General features: G+C 42.2%; 1 protein-coding gene across 21 annotated transcripts; it reads left to right on the top strand.

Annotated features, from left to right (window-relative positions):
* The first annotated feature begins 1370 nt into the window (after nt 1-1370).
* Nucleotides 1371-14157, top strand: elavl3 (ELAV like neuron-specific RNA binding protein 3). 21 transcript variants are annotated; one of them, XM_086176358.1, is made up of 8 exons: nt 1371-1784; nt 8086-8302; nt 8399-8502; nt 10572-10725; nt 10859-11087; nt 11860-11913; nt 12529-12567; nt 13324-14157. In XM_086176358.1, the coding sequence occupies exons 1-8, from the start codon at nt 1776-1778 to the stop codon at nt 13649-13651; spliced, it is 1134 nt and encodes a 377-aa protein (XP_086032484.1). In that variant the 5' UTR covers nt 1371-1775; the 3' UTR covers nt 13652-14157. The 21 variants fall into 21 exon arrangements, with proteins under 21 accessions (XP_086032484.1, XP_086032486.1, XP_086032500.1 ...); XM_086176360.1 differs by having other exon boundaries at nt 1378-1784; nt 10862-11087; XM_086176356.1 differs by having other exon boundaries at nt 1379-1784; nt 10862-11087; nt 13303-14157.
* Nucleotides 14158-20048: the final 5891 nt, after the last annotated feature.

The raw sequence follows: 20048 nt of genomic DNA, 5'->3' as shown, positions 1-20048 counted from the left end.
TCGGAGTGATTGGGAGGGAGGGGCTGCAAGGCTGAAGAAACAATATGATAAACAGCGTACAGTGGGAAGGAATTTATTTCGTGTTTGTCTTCTGCTATATCTCCATCTCGTAGCAGAGGATGGGAAGTATCTCCTGCTCTACAGGTGAGCAGTCAACAATGTAAGCATCTCCTGCACCAACTCTTACAGCCGGACATCCGGGAGTTTGCGGGAAGCAAAGCAAGAGCTGATCACATCAGCGCCTCTTGTCGGCTCATTATCTCACCAACGTACACACGGGGGGGGGCGTTACTTTCTACGAATGCACATTTTTTTCTTCATCATCTCACACGTTCCCAGTCAAACCTAGACTTACACAAACTGGAAACGTCAACAATAAGCATACACTGATTTACACACACAAGTATGCGCACCCACCCCCCCAGGTCAAGGCCCTGTGGGGGTCTGCACAGAAATAGGTCATTTGTCACACATGATGTCCTGGGGCAGGAGATGCATTATAGATGAGCCCAAACAGCATGTCTCAGTGAACACTCACCACACAGCCAGGGACACAGGAGGGAGCAGTAGGAGGTGGGCAGACCAGGACGAGGGCTCCTCAGGAAGAGGATGTCATAAAACAGCTGCACAAATCACTGCTGGCCATAATTGGACTTCATAGAGCCGGGTCGTCTTTCAACCATTCATTTACCAACTTTACAGTTTTAAACGTGAACAGATTCTGTACATCTGGAATTTATTATTCTTTTGTTTGCACCTGGCCGTATAGCTAGCCTTCTGCTTCCCGTCTTAAAGGTTATCAATTGATTTTTTTTTGTTTTTATCCATATTCACAGACAATTATACTTGCTCTTTTTTTGTTCCGTACGAACGCCGTGATTCACAGCTAAGATGACAGGCTCGAGCAAACTGCCGGGTCCTCCTTCAAAAATGCTTTTATTTGCTAAGACAAATGCTCGAGGGGTAAGTTTGCTCGCGACGGCTTCAAACAGGTCTAAATAGAGGCAGGGAGAAAAGGAAAGGAGCTGTGCGGTGGGAGTGACTGCAAAGTGTGGGGAATGAGAGACAAGTCTGCTGTCTTCTGCTGCACCCATTTGTTCTGAAAGTGCAGGTGGAGTCCTATTCACGCTGCTCTGCGTGTGTGTGAAGAGGGGGACAGGAAGAAAGGAAGGGCAGTGAGAAGGAGGGAGTGGAGGGATGGAAGGGCAGGGATGAGGAAGGGAGGGGGCTCTTGGTGATCTCTCCTGAAGGGGGTAATGGGAGAGGAGCGCATTGCAATGGCTGCCATGTAGTACCCTCCCTGCACAATTAGCCAATCAGCAGTGCGCTCTGCCAGCCAGGAGGACACATAAAAGAAGAACATTGCAGCAGAGGCACAGAAGGAGACTGCGTGAGGAGCAGGGAATTATACACACAAAAACAGCAGAACCCGAACACCCTCCCCTGGACACACCCTGCTGAGGATCACTGCTTCTCTTTTTTTCTGAACCATCGCCCACGCCACTCGGAGAGAACGCTCTCCCTCATCATCATCCAGTAGAAAACCCCTTTCTCCTCATTTTCATCCTATAGAGGACACATACAATCTCAAAGGGCTGAGATCCCTTGACAAAGATTGTATTTTTTCCTTTTTTTCTTTTTTTTCTTTTAATTTGGACTCCTGACAGAACATAAGGGCCATTTACCTTAAAGGCCGAAGAATATATACAGACTCAGTCTTCTGCTTCAAGACCAGTGCAAAGAAGGACCTAGATTTCTTTCATTGTACGTCAAGAATGGTTACTGTACGTATGTCTCTATTTCTCTTATTTCTCTAGATGTGATTTTGAAATTGCATGCCCACTACATTGCCTCGCAGTTCCTTTGTGTTGGAATTGTGTGGAGCACTGCATTATGTGTACACATGTGATGTAGCCATTTCACATCTTCATTACTAGGGCATGTTTAGCGAATGCTGGTGTCATTTTTTTTTCTTTCTAGAACTACAGCTCCACACGCTGAAGCTAAAACATTTTAGGATTAGGCTAGCGTCCTATATTTTTGTTCGGCGTACACTACCATTTTTACAACAAGAGTAACGATCCATTGTGGCAATTAGCGGTCTCACACTGAGCGATGCGCCATGCCCGGCTCTGCTCCAGCCTGCAGTCTTGGGCGACGGAAGGAGTCTTTATTCTTCCATTTTACACTGAACAGCCTAAATTTGCACCGAGCTGCCTGTACGCTGCAGCTTTAAATCTAATTGCTCTGTGATGCAGCAGTCAAGAATTAAGAATTCTGCATTTTGATGACGGGAGAAAGAGATGAGGCGCGGGCTAAAGTGGGGGAGGACTAGTTTTCTTCGCTTGATGCAGCACAAGGATGCCGGAGAAGGTTTTCCGAGACAAAAACACGATGCCTCGGAGGCTGAGGGTCCATCCAGCAAAGGCGAAGGAAAAAAAGGGTCGAGTCACTCTGGGAGGAGGGGGGTGGGGGGGTGGGACATTACGCATCCATTGGTTTGTACTGAAACATACAAAGTCCAAATTCCTCAGGGTCCTCGTTGCGTTGGAACCGAGTAAATGGACTGGAAATCTCTGTGGCTGCGACTGCAAGGACAGGCACGGATATCTCCATTTCACGAGAATTTTCTCCACCGCCATACGTACAAGATGGCCATACTTGCGTTTGCCTTGACGAGGACGTGCAGCAATAAATCAGCTTTGCTCTGTGCCGACGGCTGGATTGGGCGTGTCTCTGCCGGACTTGAGCACAGCAAACAAGGGCCCGAAGCCTTAAACGGCCTACCCCACGTTTCATCTCGCCACTCTACTGCTCACGGGAGATTTTACACAATACGACCAATTAAGACAGGGCATATTTCGTCCGAAACACAAACACCGGGAAAATTCATAGCATAGTCAGTAATCAGTTTGAATCTGCTAATCGCCCGAAACTGAATTACACACTGCTTACTAAGATGACAAAATGCATTTTAAATAATATTTCTAATCACCAATTGATTGATTTACTTCTGATTTGTTGAATTGTGACAAAACGGAAATCAGTAGTATTAAGACGAATAATTACGATGCTCAAAAACAGGCACGCTGTGAGGGGTGGATTTGGGACAGAAACTGCACAGGCCCATGTGAAACTTTATATTAAATGCCAGTGAATTTGTTCAATAAATAATGAAATATTGGAGCAAAAAAAAAAAAAAAAAAAGGAGTGGGGCACCGTGTTATTGTCTGTAAGGCTGCTCACCTGCCGCACTTTCGGCCACGATATTATTTTGTCTTTGTTGTGCACTGCCTTTGTCCCTTGCAGGCCTAAACAGTGTCACGGTGACAGAGGCTGTAGCTCCCCTCCACATGGTCCGCATTGCTCCATGCTCGTACCGCAGTGCCAAGCAAATAAAAAGCGTTGAGTCAGACAACCTTTGCAAGGCACTTACACAATTCAAGGACAAGGACAACTGAGGCCAACAGAGGAAGCCTGTCAAAACCGGTGTTCGATTTCAACTAAAACGTGGGCCCGCATTTCACTATATTCAGTAACTTATAAGTCATAAGGACGATAAATGCAACGGCCTTATATAAGCAGTGTTTTGCCTTTTGCCCTTGATTTCCCTGTTATTATCAGCAACAACTACAGTAGAAGGGGAACACACTGTTGAATTTATATCTAGGGATACTTTTTACTCACATTAGTTGTTAATTGAAATTGTGTTTTTTAATTGCGGACATTGTTCGTGCAGTGACACCCACGACGGATGTGATGTTATATTGGAATATCAAGCCTTTGTGGAGATGGCGATTCAGCGGCGGTGGGTTCTGACGCACGAGTGTGAGGCGGAGGTGGGGGGGGGGGGGCGACAACTTAATCTGATATGGTCAAAAATCACTAAAGATAGCAAAAATGTCAAGGGTTGTTGATTTATTTTTGTTTTGACCTACCATGGTGATTTTGACTCGGGAGATGGCAACTGTACCAGTCATTGTTCCCAGAGAGTCCTGCAGCCCCTGGCCACGACACAAAGCGCCACTGTTTACATTAATATTCATAGTGCTGCCATAGCCTCTGCGAGGGAGAAGAGGAGGAACGGGTGGCTCTTTTGTTTGGTCGTTTCAATACGTTTATTCAGCAAAAAGGCGCTCCCCGTGAATGCCTGCAGAGCTCACAAGTCCTGCCTTTTAAAAAGGGGAGTAAATTAAAAAAAAAAAAAAAAAAAGGGAGGGATAAACAGAGAATTAGTGGGGTGGGGTGGCGGTGGTGGTGGTGGTGGGGGGGGGGGGGGGGGGCAAGGGGGGTCGTCTCTGTTGCGCATCTTGGATTTTAAATCGTTGTAATCGTTGTAATAAATATGTTAGCGTGTAAGGAGAAGAAAAAAAAATGACATTAGAAAAAAAAGCAAAAAAACTTGAAGGATTGAAGGACCTACGTGGCCCCCGAGACGAGTCCGTCCGAGGGGCCACTCCCTGTTCAGCACGCTGGACAGCGCTCCGCACGCCGCCGACGGGACCTGCAGGACACGTTGCTCCCAGAGCCTCTGACGTTGTCCGCTCCCATCTTGTCAAAGCAGCGCGTCCACAGAGCGGAAATCTTTTAGAAATCTCTCTTTTTTTTATTTTTAGTTCACGAAAGGAAAGCAAGGAAGGGAAAGGGAGGGTTATAGACGGGAGACGTAGTGCGTGGCTGACATGATCTGTGACTCCTGTCGTCCTGTTGTTTTACAGCTGCCACCATGATCCCCTAAGCTGCAGAGAGTGTGGCTAATGCCCTTTGTGTGGGATAATCCTGTTATCTCTGTTATTTAGAGAGGCCCATTTACACTTCAACCTAGCGTTCAGTTTTGATTCATTTCTTACAAAAAAACGAGAGAAAGAAATCACATTATGTCTTACATTATGTGAAAAAACAAGGATGTTTATTATCATGGAAATCTTCATGCAACACTGCTGTCTGTAATTTTCAAGTGGAATTATTCACGTTTTTAAGTGCTTTTCCTGATTAATGAGTAGTTTAGGTCCCTCAGAGAACACCAAACTACACTTAAATCCACAAATTTATTTTTTTCTCTTGTTTGTGTGCCTTATGTGTGGACAAAACATCATGTTTAGTTCATCGTGTTCATTTCTCCTATTTATATCTCACTGACACTCACATTAAATTCCAGGTGATTCTTACTGTGTCTAACACGTAACACGGCAAGTCTCGCGTTATGAGATAAACTGGGAAACGGTTTTCCTTCTGAACACCATCCCCTCCAGTGATGTACTGTATTTGGAGCAGAAATAAATTGGCAAAGCTGTTTATATGTACTCATAAGACAGCGACCATGACTGCATTTACATTTAGTCATGTAATGCTTCTGTGTTCTGTAATTTAATAGTGTACAGTGTAGGTGGTACGTGAGTTTGGCAGTGGAGGCAGGGCTCCTGTTTGCGTGCAAGTCTGGGTTCATGTGTTTGAGGAGGCAGGGCTCTTGTTTGCGTGCAAGTCTGGGACCATGTGTAGGCGATGCTGATGCAGTACATTAAATATTAAGGGAGATCTCACGGATCCCCAAAATAGAAGAAAGCAGTGTGGGACATCGTGCTACCAAAACTACTTATGTCTATTAAAAGTGATGAAGCTACATTTTTTTTTTCTTTAATGAGAGAGAGTATCATATAAATAACATGACATTCATACCCGGGAATATATCAAGTTTAAAATGCTTGTCACCTTTTGTCAGAAGTACACGACAGTAAATCTTTACCAGTATTATGTTCGGCTTTCAAATGTTTCATGGCAGAAGTTAGTGGCGACAGCTGACGAAACCCTTAAGGAATTGATCTATATCGTTCACGTATATCACAAGTTGATTTTCTAATGATAATACAATACGTGTCTTTGTTTGTTTTTGTCTGAAAAACGTCAGAGTGTGTCTTTCCTGCGCTGCTACCTGTGTCAGCTCGTTTCAGTACCCGGCCCATTCTCAGTGGGCCTGTGAATTCTATGATTTCACACTGTACGCCAGGATGAGTGTCCTGCCACGCTGAGTGTTATCCACTTGGCCAGTGAAATTTGCTGTAATCTATTTTTCCTCTCAAAATGCTTTTGTCATATTCGGGACACATTCAGTTGCACATGTTTTTGTTATTAGACTGCATCGCATCACATAACAGTGCACTGACTTCAATTGAATATAACAACTCAATGCATCCTTTTTTTTTTTTTTTCTTTTTTTTTTGGCAAAATGCATTACTCATAATTCTCACAGCCACAAAAAAATCATTCAACTGATGTTAAAATGGCACTTCAAAATCTTCAAAAGGCAGTTTGCTAAGCTATGTTGCGGTTTCTTTACTTCCAGGCCGTCTCAACTCTTTGGCCGTTCTAATTTTGTGTCCGTGATGTTTCGAATTGAGTTAAATATGTTCCGAGATACTGGAGAAGTTATTTAACGCTGATACACGAACGAAAAAAGCCCGACCTCTCTTCATATGTCTGCTCCGTATACACACGGACGCAAACACATGGCGAGCTTAAAGTAAGAAAACCTTTCAGCCATTAGAAACAAGGCAGTCTTTGAGGGGCTGTTACCCAGGCAACCTGAATTGAGGTGAGGCTCAGAGCAAGACAGCAGGTTATAGAGATGTGGGGGGAAAGGTAGGTTCGACAGAGCTATTCATAGATGACAGAACGCAGGACGTGGCACAAAGATTTCAAAACATCATTAAAGCAACCATGACTTCAAGGACCGTGATTAACGTAGAGACAGAGAAATACACAATGTAGGTGGATTTACAGGAGACGACGCGCTATGAAAGCCCACATTTGTACTCCAAATGAATTTCCCACCCTGACAGAAACTCCTCAACTTGCACGTAGCTCACAAGCCACGTTTATTCCTTTGTTACAATACACAGGAAATGTGGAGAAAAACAATGAAATTCAAAAACTCCCTTTCATTAAGAATCGAAATATCATTGGGTTTGCCATACAAGAAGATATAATCCAAAAAGCAAAAATTTTGAAAGAATATTGAAAAAGTGTCTGTGAAATAAATAGTCCGCAGCACATATTGTTCCAAAGAGAAAGAAAAATTACATTAAAAAAAATCCCAAATCCCTTTATTGGTTGTAAGTAAACTGCAGGCTCGGCCTCGACAGAGCCTCTCATTTAGGCCAACTAATACACATAATGGAATCTGACATAATTCTTTAGAAGGCTATAATTTCATCTAATTAAGTATTTGCGAGACAAAAGTCTCTGTGTCTAATGGCCATTGAAATTCAAAACAGACTATATATTTGTTTGTTTTGCTTTGAATGAATGATGCCACAATAACAGTCCTGTCTGCAGTTGTTTTCAGGGAACTTTGTGTGGAGAAATAATCCAAAGACCGAAAAGTGGGTGTTAAGAGCGAGGAAAAGTGGAGCAGGAAGTTTTGGTTCTGATCAAACAGATGTTACCTGAGAATCCCCCTGGATCAAATTAGGCTACAAGGTGTAGTCCAGGGCAACACAAGAGACACAAACTCTATCCAGTGAACTAACAGCTAACCTACACTATAACAATGTGCCTAAGAAATAAAAGTCAGTTGACCATAGCCCATAACAAAGTTGGACATGAGGCGTGTAATCTGAACCCACTTTTGTTCCAAAGCACGATATTCTTTATTTATTTTAGAAGTAAATCCATTTAACATGATCACACTTGCTTTTGTTCTTCACTTCGACCCCTGTCACCCCACCCCACCCCCATCTCATGCCGGCCTAACACACCACCATCAGTATAATCCATCCCTGTATAATGATGTAATGGTGTTTGACCCTGGAAGAGAGTGGGAGTGGGGGTGTGAGTAAGGAAAAGGGACTGTGACATCTGCAGGACCAGAGGCAGGAAGCGAGAGGGGAGGAACGACAGGGTGAAGAGGGGGGAGGGGGTTTGATAAATCAGACCTTATATCCATCTTCATTTTAGCGAGGCAGATTCCTGACCTTTCCCTCTGACAAAGACTAAGTGGGCAGGCCGCGTGTTGCTGTGTGTGCTGTTAACATTGGTATATTTACATTGATAAATGTAAATGTCTAATGCCATGATCTTCCTCAGCAGATAATCAGCACCATGGAAACCCAGGTGTCCAACGGTCCAAGCGGAACCAGTCTGCCAAACGGCCCAGTCATCAGCACCAACGGCTCCACAGACGACAGCAAAACCAACCTAATCGTGAACTATCTGCCTCAGAACATGACCCAGGAAGAGTTCAAAAGTTTGTTTGGTAGCATTGGGGAAATCGAGTCTTGCAAGCTAGTCAGAGACAAAATAACAGGTGAGTCAGTGTTTGTACTGAGCAAAAGAAAAAATTGGTGTTTTCATAGACGCTTTGGAGCGTCCATGAAAACATTCTGCCATTCCTTGTCTTCAGGTCAGAGTTTGGGATATGGATTTGTAAACTACGTGGATCCAAACGATGCAGACAAAGCTATCAACACACTAAACGGTCTCAAACTGCAGACTAAAACAATCAAGGTAAGCAGAACTTTACACCCTACGACATTCCCTTCCTCGTTTGTTTTGATACTCGGTGGCATCCTGAATGAAGCAAAAAAAAAAGGAAGTGGGGATTTTATCCAGGGGTGGTTGAGCAAGCGGTTGCCGACAGACGTGACAGAGGGAGGGGAGGAAAACAGGGAGGGGGAGAGGCAGAAGGGAGTGGTGCTTCTAACAAAAGAAGTGAAAGAAAGGGTGAAAGCGATGGAGGAGTTGAGGTCAGAAAGCAAGGGGTGGACAGCACGCACAGATTATTGTGATGGAAATGTAATTAGAAAGCTTTGCCGTGGTGCACAAGGGTCAGTCCAGGTTACCCCATCTGCTTCCTATCTAAGCTAATTAGGGTCCTCCTTTGTCCAAAAATCAAATGAGAGAAAGGGGGAGCATATTATCAAACGCCCCCCCAACCCCACCCAAACCCGATCCAAGTAGATCAAAGATTATTAAAGCAAGCCGCAGTGCTGAGAAATTAAATCTCCGAGTGAGCGAGCGAGCGGAGCAGGTGATTTTCCAGCAGCTGTCCACCACGCGTGAGGATATTTTGACTTGTGACGGAACAAACTTCAAGCAGCAGCTCAAAGTCGAGCGCTCGAAGAGGCTCCTTTTGCCTGAGAACTACAATGGGTGGATTTATTTTGCAGCGTTTTTTTAGGATTCATGGATGTGCACAGATTAGATAAATGACGTGATACACTGAAGCAACCAACCAAACAGCAGGATTGTTGAAATTGTTGCCAATGATGATACATCATTCGCTTGAAATGGATGATGTGACAACAATTAATAATTTCATGCATTTATTCACAGATCACTTTGTGTATAATTAATTCTCATTAGTTCATTCAAAAAATGTTTAAATCCTCCAGCTAATACCGCAGATTTCTCACTCCGATTTTACAGGAAGCCTCAATTGAGAGGGGTGAGGCCCGAAAGATGGGGGGCAGCAGTCGAGGGGCAGGGGGTAGCTCGGAGACCAGAATGCCACTGACAGGATTAGAGGCCATATGGGCTCCAGGCACCATCTGTACTATGGGAGCGAAAAGGAGAGGGTTAATTATAGGGCAGCCTCTGCTCCCCTAACGTAGTAACTCCCCCCTGACTCATCCAGAACACCCTAATCACTGCAGCACACAGCCCTCCTGCTCATACAGTCTGTCTGTGTATACAAAAGACACTGGTGCTCAATGCTGACGGATGAAATCAGAACACCTGTATTCATCTAAAAGATAATACGCACAGCTTTCTTTTCACGCACGGACCAGAAGCCGTTTTAATGCCCCTAATACCGATCGCTTGCGTCGAAAAGTAAATTTCCCCTCGGCGAATCGCCATATTCCTCCATTCAACGTTCGTTAGAGCTGTGTGTTTCCAAGTTGCCAAGGACCCTGCAAGTCTTGTGATGCATTCATATTGTTTGCTGTTTGCCAGTAGGGCTGTTCCCCCCCCAGAGGACAGAGACAAAGGAAGGAGGCAGGACAGGGAGAGCAGCTCAGCCTATCTCATACAACACTCACTCTGTCTTTCCATCACACACACAAAAACAACACCCACAGCCATGCACTGAACGAGACTCTGTCATGTTCGCCATCTCCTATAAACATTTAAAACGAAAAATCTGTATGATGCTACAATCTACAGATATTTCTCTGCGGTGCTGTGAAATGTGAAGAACATAGACAAGCAGAAAATCTTCAGGGATATAAACACAGTTGCAACAAAAATTGCCATGCACTAATTAAGTCACTGGTGAATTCAAGAAAACACATCAATTAAAGCTTTTGTTTTTCAGAGCAAAACAAAGCTGACACTTGGGCTTGTTGACTGATGTTTCGCATCAGATTGATTACAATTGGCTGTGCTCATCACGATGTGTCATTTTACACGAGCGCACCGAGATAGCACAGCGACAGCTGACGAAGACGCAGGAACCAAAACAAAAAAAATAGTGCTGGGAAAGTTATTCTTTGGCAATCTTGTGAGCAGCCTTTTACGTTTGGGTCAGATTTGAGCATTTCGGGGGGTCCTGACAGATGAACGTGTGTGCGCAGGTATCGTATGCTCGGCCAAGTTCGGCCTCCATTCGTGATGCCAACCTCTACGTGAGCGGACTCCCCAAAACCATGAGCCAGAAGGACATGGAACAGCTCTTCTCCCAATACGGTCGTATCATCACGTCCCGCATTCTAGTGGACCAAGTTACAGGTATAACCTTTTTCCATTCCCATGTCATTTCTCTGGCATCATTTCTCACTATCCCGAATAAGCGGTGACGTGTCGGCCCCAGACGCTCTTTGATTGCCAAGGTATTAACATTGGTTTGTTTTCTTATTCGGAGCAGGCATATCCCGAGGAGTGGGCTTCATCCGGTTCGACAAGCGAAATGAGGCAGAGGAAGCCATCAAAGGTCTGAACGGACAGAAGCCTTTGGGTGCTGCCGAGCCCATCACTGTCAAGTTTGCCAACAACCCCAGCCAAAAGACGGGCCAGGCCTTGCTGACTCAGCTGTACCAGACTGCAGCCCGTCGCTACACCGGCCCCCTGCATCACCAGACACAGCGTTTCAGGTACTGAACCTTTACTAACCTCACACCTCTTGTGTGTCCATCACTAACCATCATGTAGTCAGTAAAAATAAATGTCAACACCAAAACATGGGGTCATCTGTCTGTTACCTTTCTAAAGCAAAGCTAAACCTGGAGCTCCTTTTGCACACTGACAACTTTTCACAGGTTTCAGGAGGTTCTACCGGATCTGAGAGGCTGTAATTGTAGCATTAGTGTGATGATGGCAGACCTTTTTAGCTGACTCTGTGCTTGACCCACCTCTAGCGTGACTCAGATCTTTACAGTTGAGTTAGTGACTCAAGCTGAGTTGCATTGTGGATAACGTAGGCACTTTATCTCTGGCTTGGTGGCGTCTATTTTGGCCCATTGTGAGTCTGACAATGTTACACGAGAGCAATGCAAAACTACTCCATTATGCTGTTAAGTCAGTCCGACACTAGTTTATGATGACGGTATTTCACAGTTTTCAACATCGTGATATATGTTCATTCGGCCACGTATCCAGCCTCGGCCTCACAAGGCCGTGTTCAAGTAGCACGCCCCAAAATAAACTGTGATATGGCTTCATCATAAAAGAAACAATGCTAATCTGCATTACTATTTTCTTCTAAACAGAGCGGCCCACGTAAACACTCTCTGGTCAATATTAACACAACTGTTAAATATAGCAATCCTTTAATCAATATTCCTTATAGTACAGGGGGATTTGGCAATATAGCGATATAATACCTCCTTCTCACTCTTTTCCTTCTTACTTTCTTTTAAACTGCAGCGTGATCCCTTCACTTGGAAAGGGACCAGATCCAAATAACAGCTCAAACCCAATGTAAGAATGCAAGATTTTTCATAGTACAATAAAAGTATAATGAAGCTCGTTGTTAGGGAAGAATTATAGGAAGGGATCTATACTTCTTCTTAAGTTCAACAGGGATTGTAAAGATTAAAAATGCAAAAAAAAAAAAAAAAAAAAAAAAAAAAAGAACACATGCATTTTGAAAAAAAAAAAAGGCTTGAATGTTTTAAGTATTGTCATAGAAGCTTAGAAACACTTCCAGTTTACGAGCAGCTGCTTTTGCTGCTGTAGTGAGGAGGAAAAAAATGCCCTCTAATGTTGGTTTAATCACCAGATGTTTAAGATAGCAACCATCCTGGAGCTGGTGATCTTGATTTTAAAAAATGCTAATTGCTGGAATGGAATCAAGTTTGATCCTTAACTTTACTTAACCTGTAATGGCTAGATTCGAGGATGAGAACCAGATTCGTAGGACTATTTGATATTTCGTCTTGTTTGTGGTTGGATGGTTTGGAACTGCGTTGCAAAAGAAGGATGCCCTCTGGAGGTCAGCTGGTGAAGGAGCTACATGTGAACTGAAAGCCCCCCATCCTTGTAGATCTCATAACTAACTTCTGCATCCCCTTCATTCTCCCTCTTGCGTTGCAGACTCGACAATTTACTAAACGCCAGCTACGGAGTCAAGAGGTAAATGCCAAAGGTGTACTTTCGAAAGCATCCATGCCAAAATAAAAATCTCAAACAAAGTGCCCTGAATACCACCTGCTGACTTCATCTCAAAATCACATATATTTGCCATAATCCAGATTAAACATACCTATATGTGCTATCTGTAACTGTAATTAGATATCATAGCCTTATACCAGCAGGGTATTCTGGCATGGCTTTGTTTAAACGTTTTGTTCCTTTTTCTTTTATTAATAGAAATAATTTACATGTATTTATTTCTGAACTAACATTGTCAGTTTCAGTTGCTTTAATGTCCCCTTTTTTCACCAGCATGGACATACCAGATTCCGTTTGCGTCTCCTCTGTTTGCTCCAGTTTTTGTATGATTTGATTCCAATTTGCTTTTCATCCCTCTCTAGGTTTCTGTGTTTTGTTCAATGCCGTGATTTCAGTTAAACATTGTGATTCATGTGTTGAATTCTTCCAGAGGCTCTGGTCAGCAGAGAAAAATGAGAAAACAAATGCAAATTGTGTGGGTGTTTGTGTCTCAGGACGCAACGTCATTTTGTATGAAAGCAGGTAGTTTGGAGCCCACACGTTTATCCACTTACTGTACAGCAGAGGGGATGAAGCTGGGGTCCCCTAACTCCTTATCCAACTACAAGCTTGATCATTTCTCACAGATACATGCCCTAAAGAGACAGTGTAGAGCACTGAATGTTGTGTGGAACTTCAGAATGACACCCATGGTAGCTCTCCCACTCTCTTCCCCAGGTTCTCTCCCATCACGATCGACAGCATGACCAGCCTTGCTGGGGTCAACCTTACCGGTCCAACTGGAGCTGGCTGGTGTATCTTTGTGTACAACCTCTCCCCCGAGGCGGATGAGAGCGTCCTGTGGCAGCTCTTTGGGCCTTTTGGCGCCGTCACCAACGTTAAGGTCATCCGTGACTTCACCACCAACAAATGTAAGGGCTTTGGCTTTGTCACCATGACCAACTACGACGAAGCCGCAATGGCTATCGCCAGCCTAAACGGCTACCGCCTGGGTGACCGCGTGCTGCAGGTTTCCTTCAAGACCAGTAAGCAGCACAAGGCCTGAGAGAGAGCGTCTGCTGTTGCCAGCTCCTTCGACCTGCAGGGAGAGCTACTCGAGCTCCCTGTGCCATCACTCTATATGGGCCTGGACTGAGTCTCTCTCTGACACATTCTGACACAAATTTCATAATATATAGCCACACACACGCACACACATGCAGATACACACACACACACACATGCACACACGCACACACAGACATGCATACATACACACACATAACCGAACATATCCATACGCAAGCATCCAGAAGTCAGAGTTTCAAACAAACACACTAGTGGAAGTTTTTCTTTTCTCTTTACACAACATGCTAGTCCTTCCCTATATTTGCCTGGATTGAATTAGAAAGGGTACGTAGCTGGTTTGTTGGGTGGGGGCAAGAGCTATCTATTTAGGAGACAGTCTAATGAATGTGACAAAGAATGTGTACTGAGTGCTTTGATTGAATTCAGGCAAATAATGACAACTGATGAGCAAAATGATCAAAAAAAAAAGAAAAAAAAAAGAAATGAACGAAATATGTGCAATTTACCTAAACTCTTTCCCCACAATCTCTCCCATTATCTTGCTGGAGAGGATGTAGTCACTTTTTTACACTTGGGCATTTTGAATCAGTGATTTTTTTAGATCAAAGAAAAATGAAATTAAAAACAGTGTTCTCTTATATACGTCTATTAAAATATAACTATATATTCAATATATAAGGTGGTTATAATAGCCGAATATGTAAGCATTTTCTAGAAACTTTGACTACTGTTTCCTGACCTGCATTAGGTGGTGCCTAGTGCAAAGGCAGTCTCTCTACCCTATGTGAGCTCGAGATAGCTCGGACCCAACATGATTTAGGTGAACTCATGATTAGTGGTACCTAGAAGAGTTGTCTGAAGGCCATTCGAATCACTCTTTCCCCCAGTCTCACACCGATCGACACAATCTTACACTTAACGTATCACAGAAACACATCTCGATAGTTACTTGATAGACGATGTACACATATTTAGTCCACTGAGATATAAACGTTCCTGTGTCTTTCTAATCTATCCTCGGGATGGAGGAGACTGTCTGTGAACTTAGAGCGGAGTGGCGGTTGCTCCCATGGCGACAGTGTTCATTTGTGATTCTCTGGTAGGCTGGAGAGCGTGAGGGGGAAACGTTTCACCAAAACACGGCCACGTCAAAGGAAAATACCGGTGTTTTTTCACCTTTTTGCATCATTTTTCATTGCACCTGTAGTCGTATTGTCCGTTTTTACTTTCCGCGGCTTTGTCAGCCATGATTTGGGGTGGATTAATAGAGAAAGAAAAAAAAAAAAAAAAAAACGTGAAGTGCAGCCAATTATTCGATATATTGTTCTTGCTGACTTGCTTTGAATGTTGCTGTAATTAAAGAAAACAGAGCTATTGAGATGAGCAGTGAGCTTCAATTCTGAAATCAGCTAAAAAACAAACAAACATATTATGGACCAAAACCATACCGAGGAAGGTATGCAGGGAAATAACGCAGATGAGCAAAAATTCAAGAGCACCGGTATTATTCTTCAATCTAGTGCACAGATAGAAGTTCGCCAAGCAAACAAGAACATCTATCCATTCAGTGGAACACACGAGCAGATTAGAAGAACCACAGTTCCAAACGAGTGAACGTTTAAAACTGACAAAGTCACATGTGTGAGCAATGATATCTGGCAAGAACAAAAAAAAATCATCACTATCCCTCGAGGAGAAAGATTACCAGTTCCTCCAGCTTCGCCAAACGCTTCTCATTTTTATTTTAAACCCCCTATTATCGCAAAAGCTTCCTGGAAAAGTTGAACTCCTGCCCTCTCAAAAGATGACTGAACAACATCAAACCCCGCAAATAAGCGTTCAAATAATACTTCTGCTCACAACAGAAAGGTATTCTATTTATTTGCTTCAGATCTGTTTGGCATTACCACAGGAAAAAAAAAGCATATCTCAAAATATCCCCAACCCAATGGCATGAAAATTATTTATGGCACCATTGATGAAACATTAAGGCCAACCTGTCTAGCTGAAATGTCTGTTTTAAACCAGACTTGAGATCTACCACAGAGAGAGCTAATGTCTTTCAGTAACAAGACATCTGCACATAATAATAGATTAAATAAGGTCAACTATATTCAAGACATTTTTGCTTTTGCTTTTCTAAATGACGCTGTGTTAGCCAAAGAGGACGATCTCTTTGAAAGGATTACATTAGAGATAAATCTATTTTTATACATACAAAGGAACAAGACCTTGTGCTGAATTTTTACAGATTCTTAAGCTTGGAAAATTGGGACATCGCATGGCTTTATTTTAAACCCTCTGATCTTTGCAGAGCAAGGGGGAACAAGCATGCGGTGTATGGGTGGGGATTTAGGGAGGGGGCGAAGGAACATTGTATCTCATACAAACTTAACCATTCAACCAAAACAAACATTTTGAAGCAAACTTGACAAAAAAAAAAAAACCTACGGTGATGTATGAAAAAAAAGAGGAAAACAAAACGTTTAGGGGTTAGACCTAACAGACGTATCTTTACTTTTGAGTGCTTATACACACTCGCATCTCTTGTCCTGAAGTTGTGTACAGTGTTGCTTCAATGATGGTGCAGTGAAATGAAGTTCTTTGACTTGAGAATCCCAGACAAAACTGCAGTGAGACCAGCTCATTGCCTAGCCGAAAAACTGAACAGCTGCTTGCAAATAAAAGGTCAAATGCAGATTCATAATGAACATTGAGCATGATTCTTTATGATTAGATAGATTTGATTTTTGCCAAAGAACTGCTTTGCAAGTCAGTACCGAGCATAAATTATGACTATATTATTCCCTTCGTAACTGCTGTAAAAACCTGTTATTCACTGAAAAAGGACCCTCTACGATTTCAGTTGTCATTACTTTTTGATATCTAAGTTGTGCATATCGATTAGCATTTGTAAATCCCAAAAAAACCACAGAATCAAACGTTAAAATGAGACAGTAGCGAGCATTCCCCTTTGCACTCATTTCATGCAGACGCGTTGCTAACAGAAGGCATATCAAAATACCTGGTGAATCATCACACCTCAATGAAAAAACTATAGTGTGCATCCATGAAATGTATCTCCCTCAACATTTATATCATCTGCTTTTTCTCATGTTCATTCTAATCCTTTCCAACCGTCAACATTGCACCACCACAAAACCATTATTCTGGCATCTTTCGATCTTACTGTTTCATTCCCTGAAATGATTGTTGCTGATGTTTTTCAGAGCTGACCACAAAAAAAAAAGGACTAATCTAGTTATTTTGGGGTCGTGCGGTTTGGAAGAGAGGGCACGGTTACTCGGTGACGCCGACGATAGACGTTAGAGACAACCGAGATTAAAAATTCAAAAAACCTGGTTGAACTGCAGCTGGAGGGTGTTTGCCCAGCCATGTCCGAAGTAGTACAGTCTACCCACAGCCCAAAAGATCTTTCACATACAGTCTATACAAAGACCTTCACCTGATGTATAGTAGAGAGTCGAGGACCATGGCAGGAAACAGTACTACACTGCTGAGCAACAACAATAATCATTTAAAAAAAAGACAAAAAAACTTTCCTATGGAACAGTAAGTGCAATGTGCTTTGTTTTTATATTGACTGAGAACAAATGATATATATTTTTTAAAAAATAAACTAAACGACACACTGAAAAGGTTTGCGGAATCGTGAAAGGAACCTAGTTCAGACGGAAAAACATTTAAAACGAACAGACTAAAGAAAAATCAAACAAGCGATAAGAGCTCTGATCGATGAATTTCCATGATCACTTCCTCAGCCCCTAATTTGTGCTCTGACCACGCAAGCTTGACAAACGGCATATCTGGCTGACTCAATGGAGCAATTCTCAATGACCTTGAAAGGAATACTGTCTAATATATCATCAGTTTTTAAGCCCATGTCGATTTCAAATCTTCTTTTTTTTTTCTCCCTGTAATTTATTTATATTTCATTTACATATCAAGATCCACTTGTTAAATTAGTGTATTTGTGTTGTTGATGTTGCCATAGAGAACATACATGGGTCAAGATTATGTTTGGTTGCATTGATTGGGTACAGTTTATTTTTCCTCCATTATTTAATTAGTTGCAGTTTTTACAGTGTATGCAGATTTTAGACTTAGTTAGATTTTTTTATTTCAATCAAACTGTGTTCGATTGTGTTTGTAAAAGTCTGTGGTAGCTTTTGTTGCAACATAAAATAATTTAAACAGAAAAAACTCAAAATAGCGCCAACAAACTTGTATTATTTGGGCGACTTTAAGCTTGTAGTTTTAACTTATTGTTAACTTAAAAACTATTTATTATGATTATTATTATTGCCTCGTATAAAGTATGTTTTGTGTATATTTATGGTTTATTTCATTATATTTGCAAGTTTAAAAGATTTTAAGTTTGCCAAATTGTGGTTACACCATTTCTTTTCTTAAAAGGGGGACAAATAGAAAAACAGCTTTAGAAGTACGATTTGGAAACGTTCTCCATAGTCAAAGAATGCACTGCTATATTTAACTAATTGAAGTGTATAAACATACATGCTGTGTGCTAGATGTTATGCCTTTACTGCCTGTGTTCTGTTTGTCTTGTTAAATGAAAATCTTTTAATTATTTAATCTAATCACAGTCTTGTTTTTTCAACCACTCTGTGAGCCCCTGTGACACGGGACGGCCCCTGCAGCGAGGCCGCGGCCCACCCCAAGGCCCCGGTACTCGCAAAGACCAGAAGGGGTGTCCTTTGTTTGAAAATGCTCGCAAGAAGCCTTCCTGCTCCCCTTGTGGGTAAATTTAGAGATTAGCTGTTTCTGCACATGTTCCATTACTGATATCAATCAATTTCCATATCAAGTTACAGTGTCGGAACCAAGATTATCTCTCTGTTCAAAGCAAAACGATTCCCGGCTCTAAAACAAAAAGCAGCAGGAAGGTTTTCTTGTGAGTCTGTGGGTTAGTGAAGGGGTGAGTGGTCCTTCTGTTTCTCAACCAACTGTATTTTGTGTCTATTTATTTAGAAGAGGGGACGCAGTAACTTAGTGATGTTTTTTCTTACATTTTCCTGGAATGGTAGAACAAATCAAAAGGTGATAATGATCAAAATAGTTCTGCTGACACCAACATCAGCAATGAAATACAAAATCTCATACTTCCAAACATGACCAAATGAACAATGACAAAATTCAACAAAGAAAAAAAAGAAACCTTTCAGTTTAGTCTAGGATATTTATTACTGGGATTTCAGCTGAAGATGCTTGAAGACTTTTTCATGGAATTGTTTAATTATTTGTACTTTACATGCCAGAAAAAAAAATAAAAGTTACAAATATGAGTGACCCAGATTTTATTGACTGTCAAAACCATCGTTCCTGGACATCCTGACTGGATGTATGAAAAACAGATTCACTTTAACGTGTTCACACGTTAGGAAAAAAAAAACAAAACATCAGTTTAGCAAGAAGAAATGGCCCGGCCATGCACAGGGGAACGGCTTTTCACACCAGGATGTTCGGGCCTGCAACATGATCAGCAGGCACAGCTGTCAAAGACCCAAAGCAACACACCGGTTATAAATTTGTAGGGGCTTTTAGCTAGATATGCACCATTAAATTCTCCCACTTTTGTGTGTCTTATTATCAAAAAACACATTACACACAACACTGACTATCAAATGGAAAAAAAAAAAGGTTATACTGCCTCCATTGAGGTTTACTTCCTCTCGGGCCCGATCCGAAGTAAAAAAAATTATTATTGCCACTTGCAGCAGCAGTTTAGTTGGTTGACAGACAGATCATTAGTTTTTAGCAACAGCAACCGGTTTCTTCGCCACCACCCTAAACAAACCTTATCAACCAGATACAATTCATCTCAGCTCGGCATTTGTTCAGGTGGCAGTTGACAAACAAGCTAATTTGACAAGGCCTTCCTTATGTAACAACTTGAGCTGAATGTCCATGGAGCTGTTTCATGACTCATGGTCGAAAAAAAGAAACCAGTTAATTACTGTGGATATGACAGCATTGGAAAGATCACGTCTGCATACAGGAAGTGAAATAATCACCAGTTTTAGAAGGTGCCAAATTTGTGTAAATTAGGCAGATCGCACTCGAGAAGATCAATATGTAGCAGGAAGTCCCCCCCCACTACGAAAAACAGAAAGCAAACGAAGCATTGATATTCGTAAAAAGCCAGAATCTAAGGGAAATACTTTGTGCATGAGATGGACACAAATCAGGGGAGTGTATTAAAAAGCATTTGTCATGAAATGGTCTTAAAAGGTTTTCATGATGATGTTAATACTTTAGTCATGTGAACTTGCACATATTCTTTTTGAAAGCCAAGACTGAGGAGACTGGGTGGCGGAAAAATAACAGTTACC

This window comes from Fistularia commersonii, chromosome 28 (genome assembly GCF_037954325.1).
Source record: "Fistularia commersonii isolate RoL2024-O1a breed Wild chromosome 28, RoL_Fcom_v1.0, whole genome shotgun sequence".
NCBI classification, from domain to species: Eukaryota; Metazoa; Chordata; class Actinopteri; order Syngnathiformes; family Fistulariidae; genus Fistularia; species Fistularia commersonii.
This window is presented reverse-complemented; position numbering and strand designations above follow the sequence as displayed.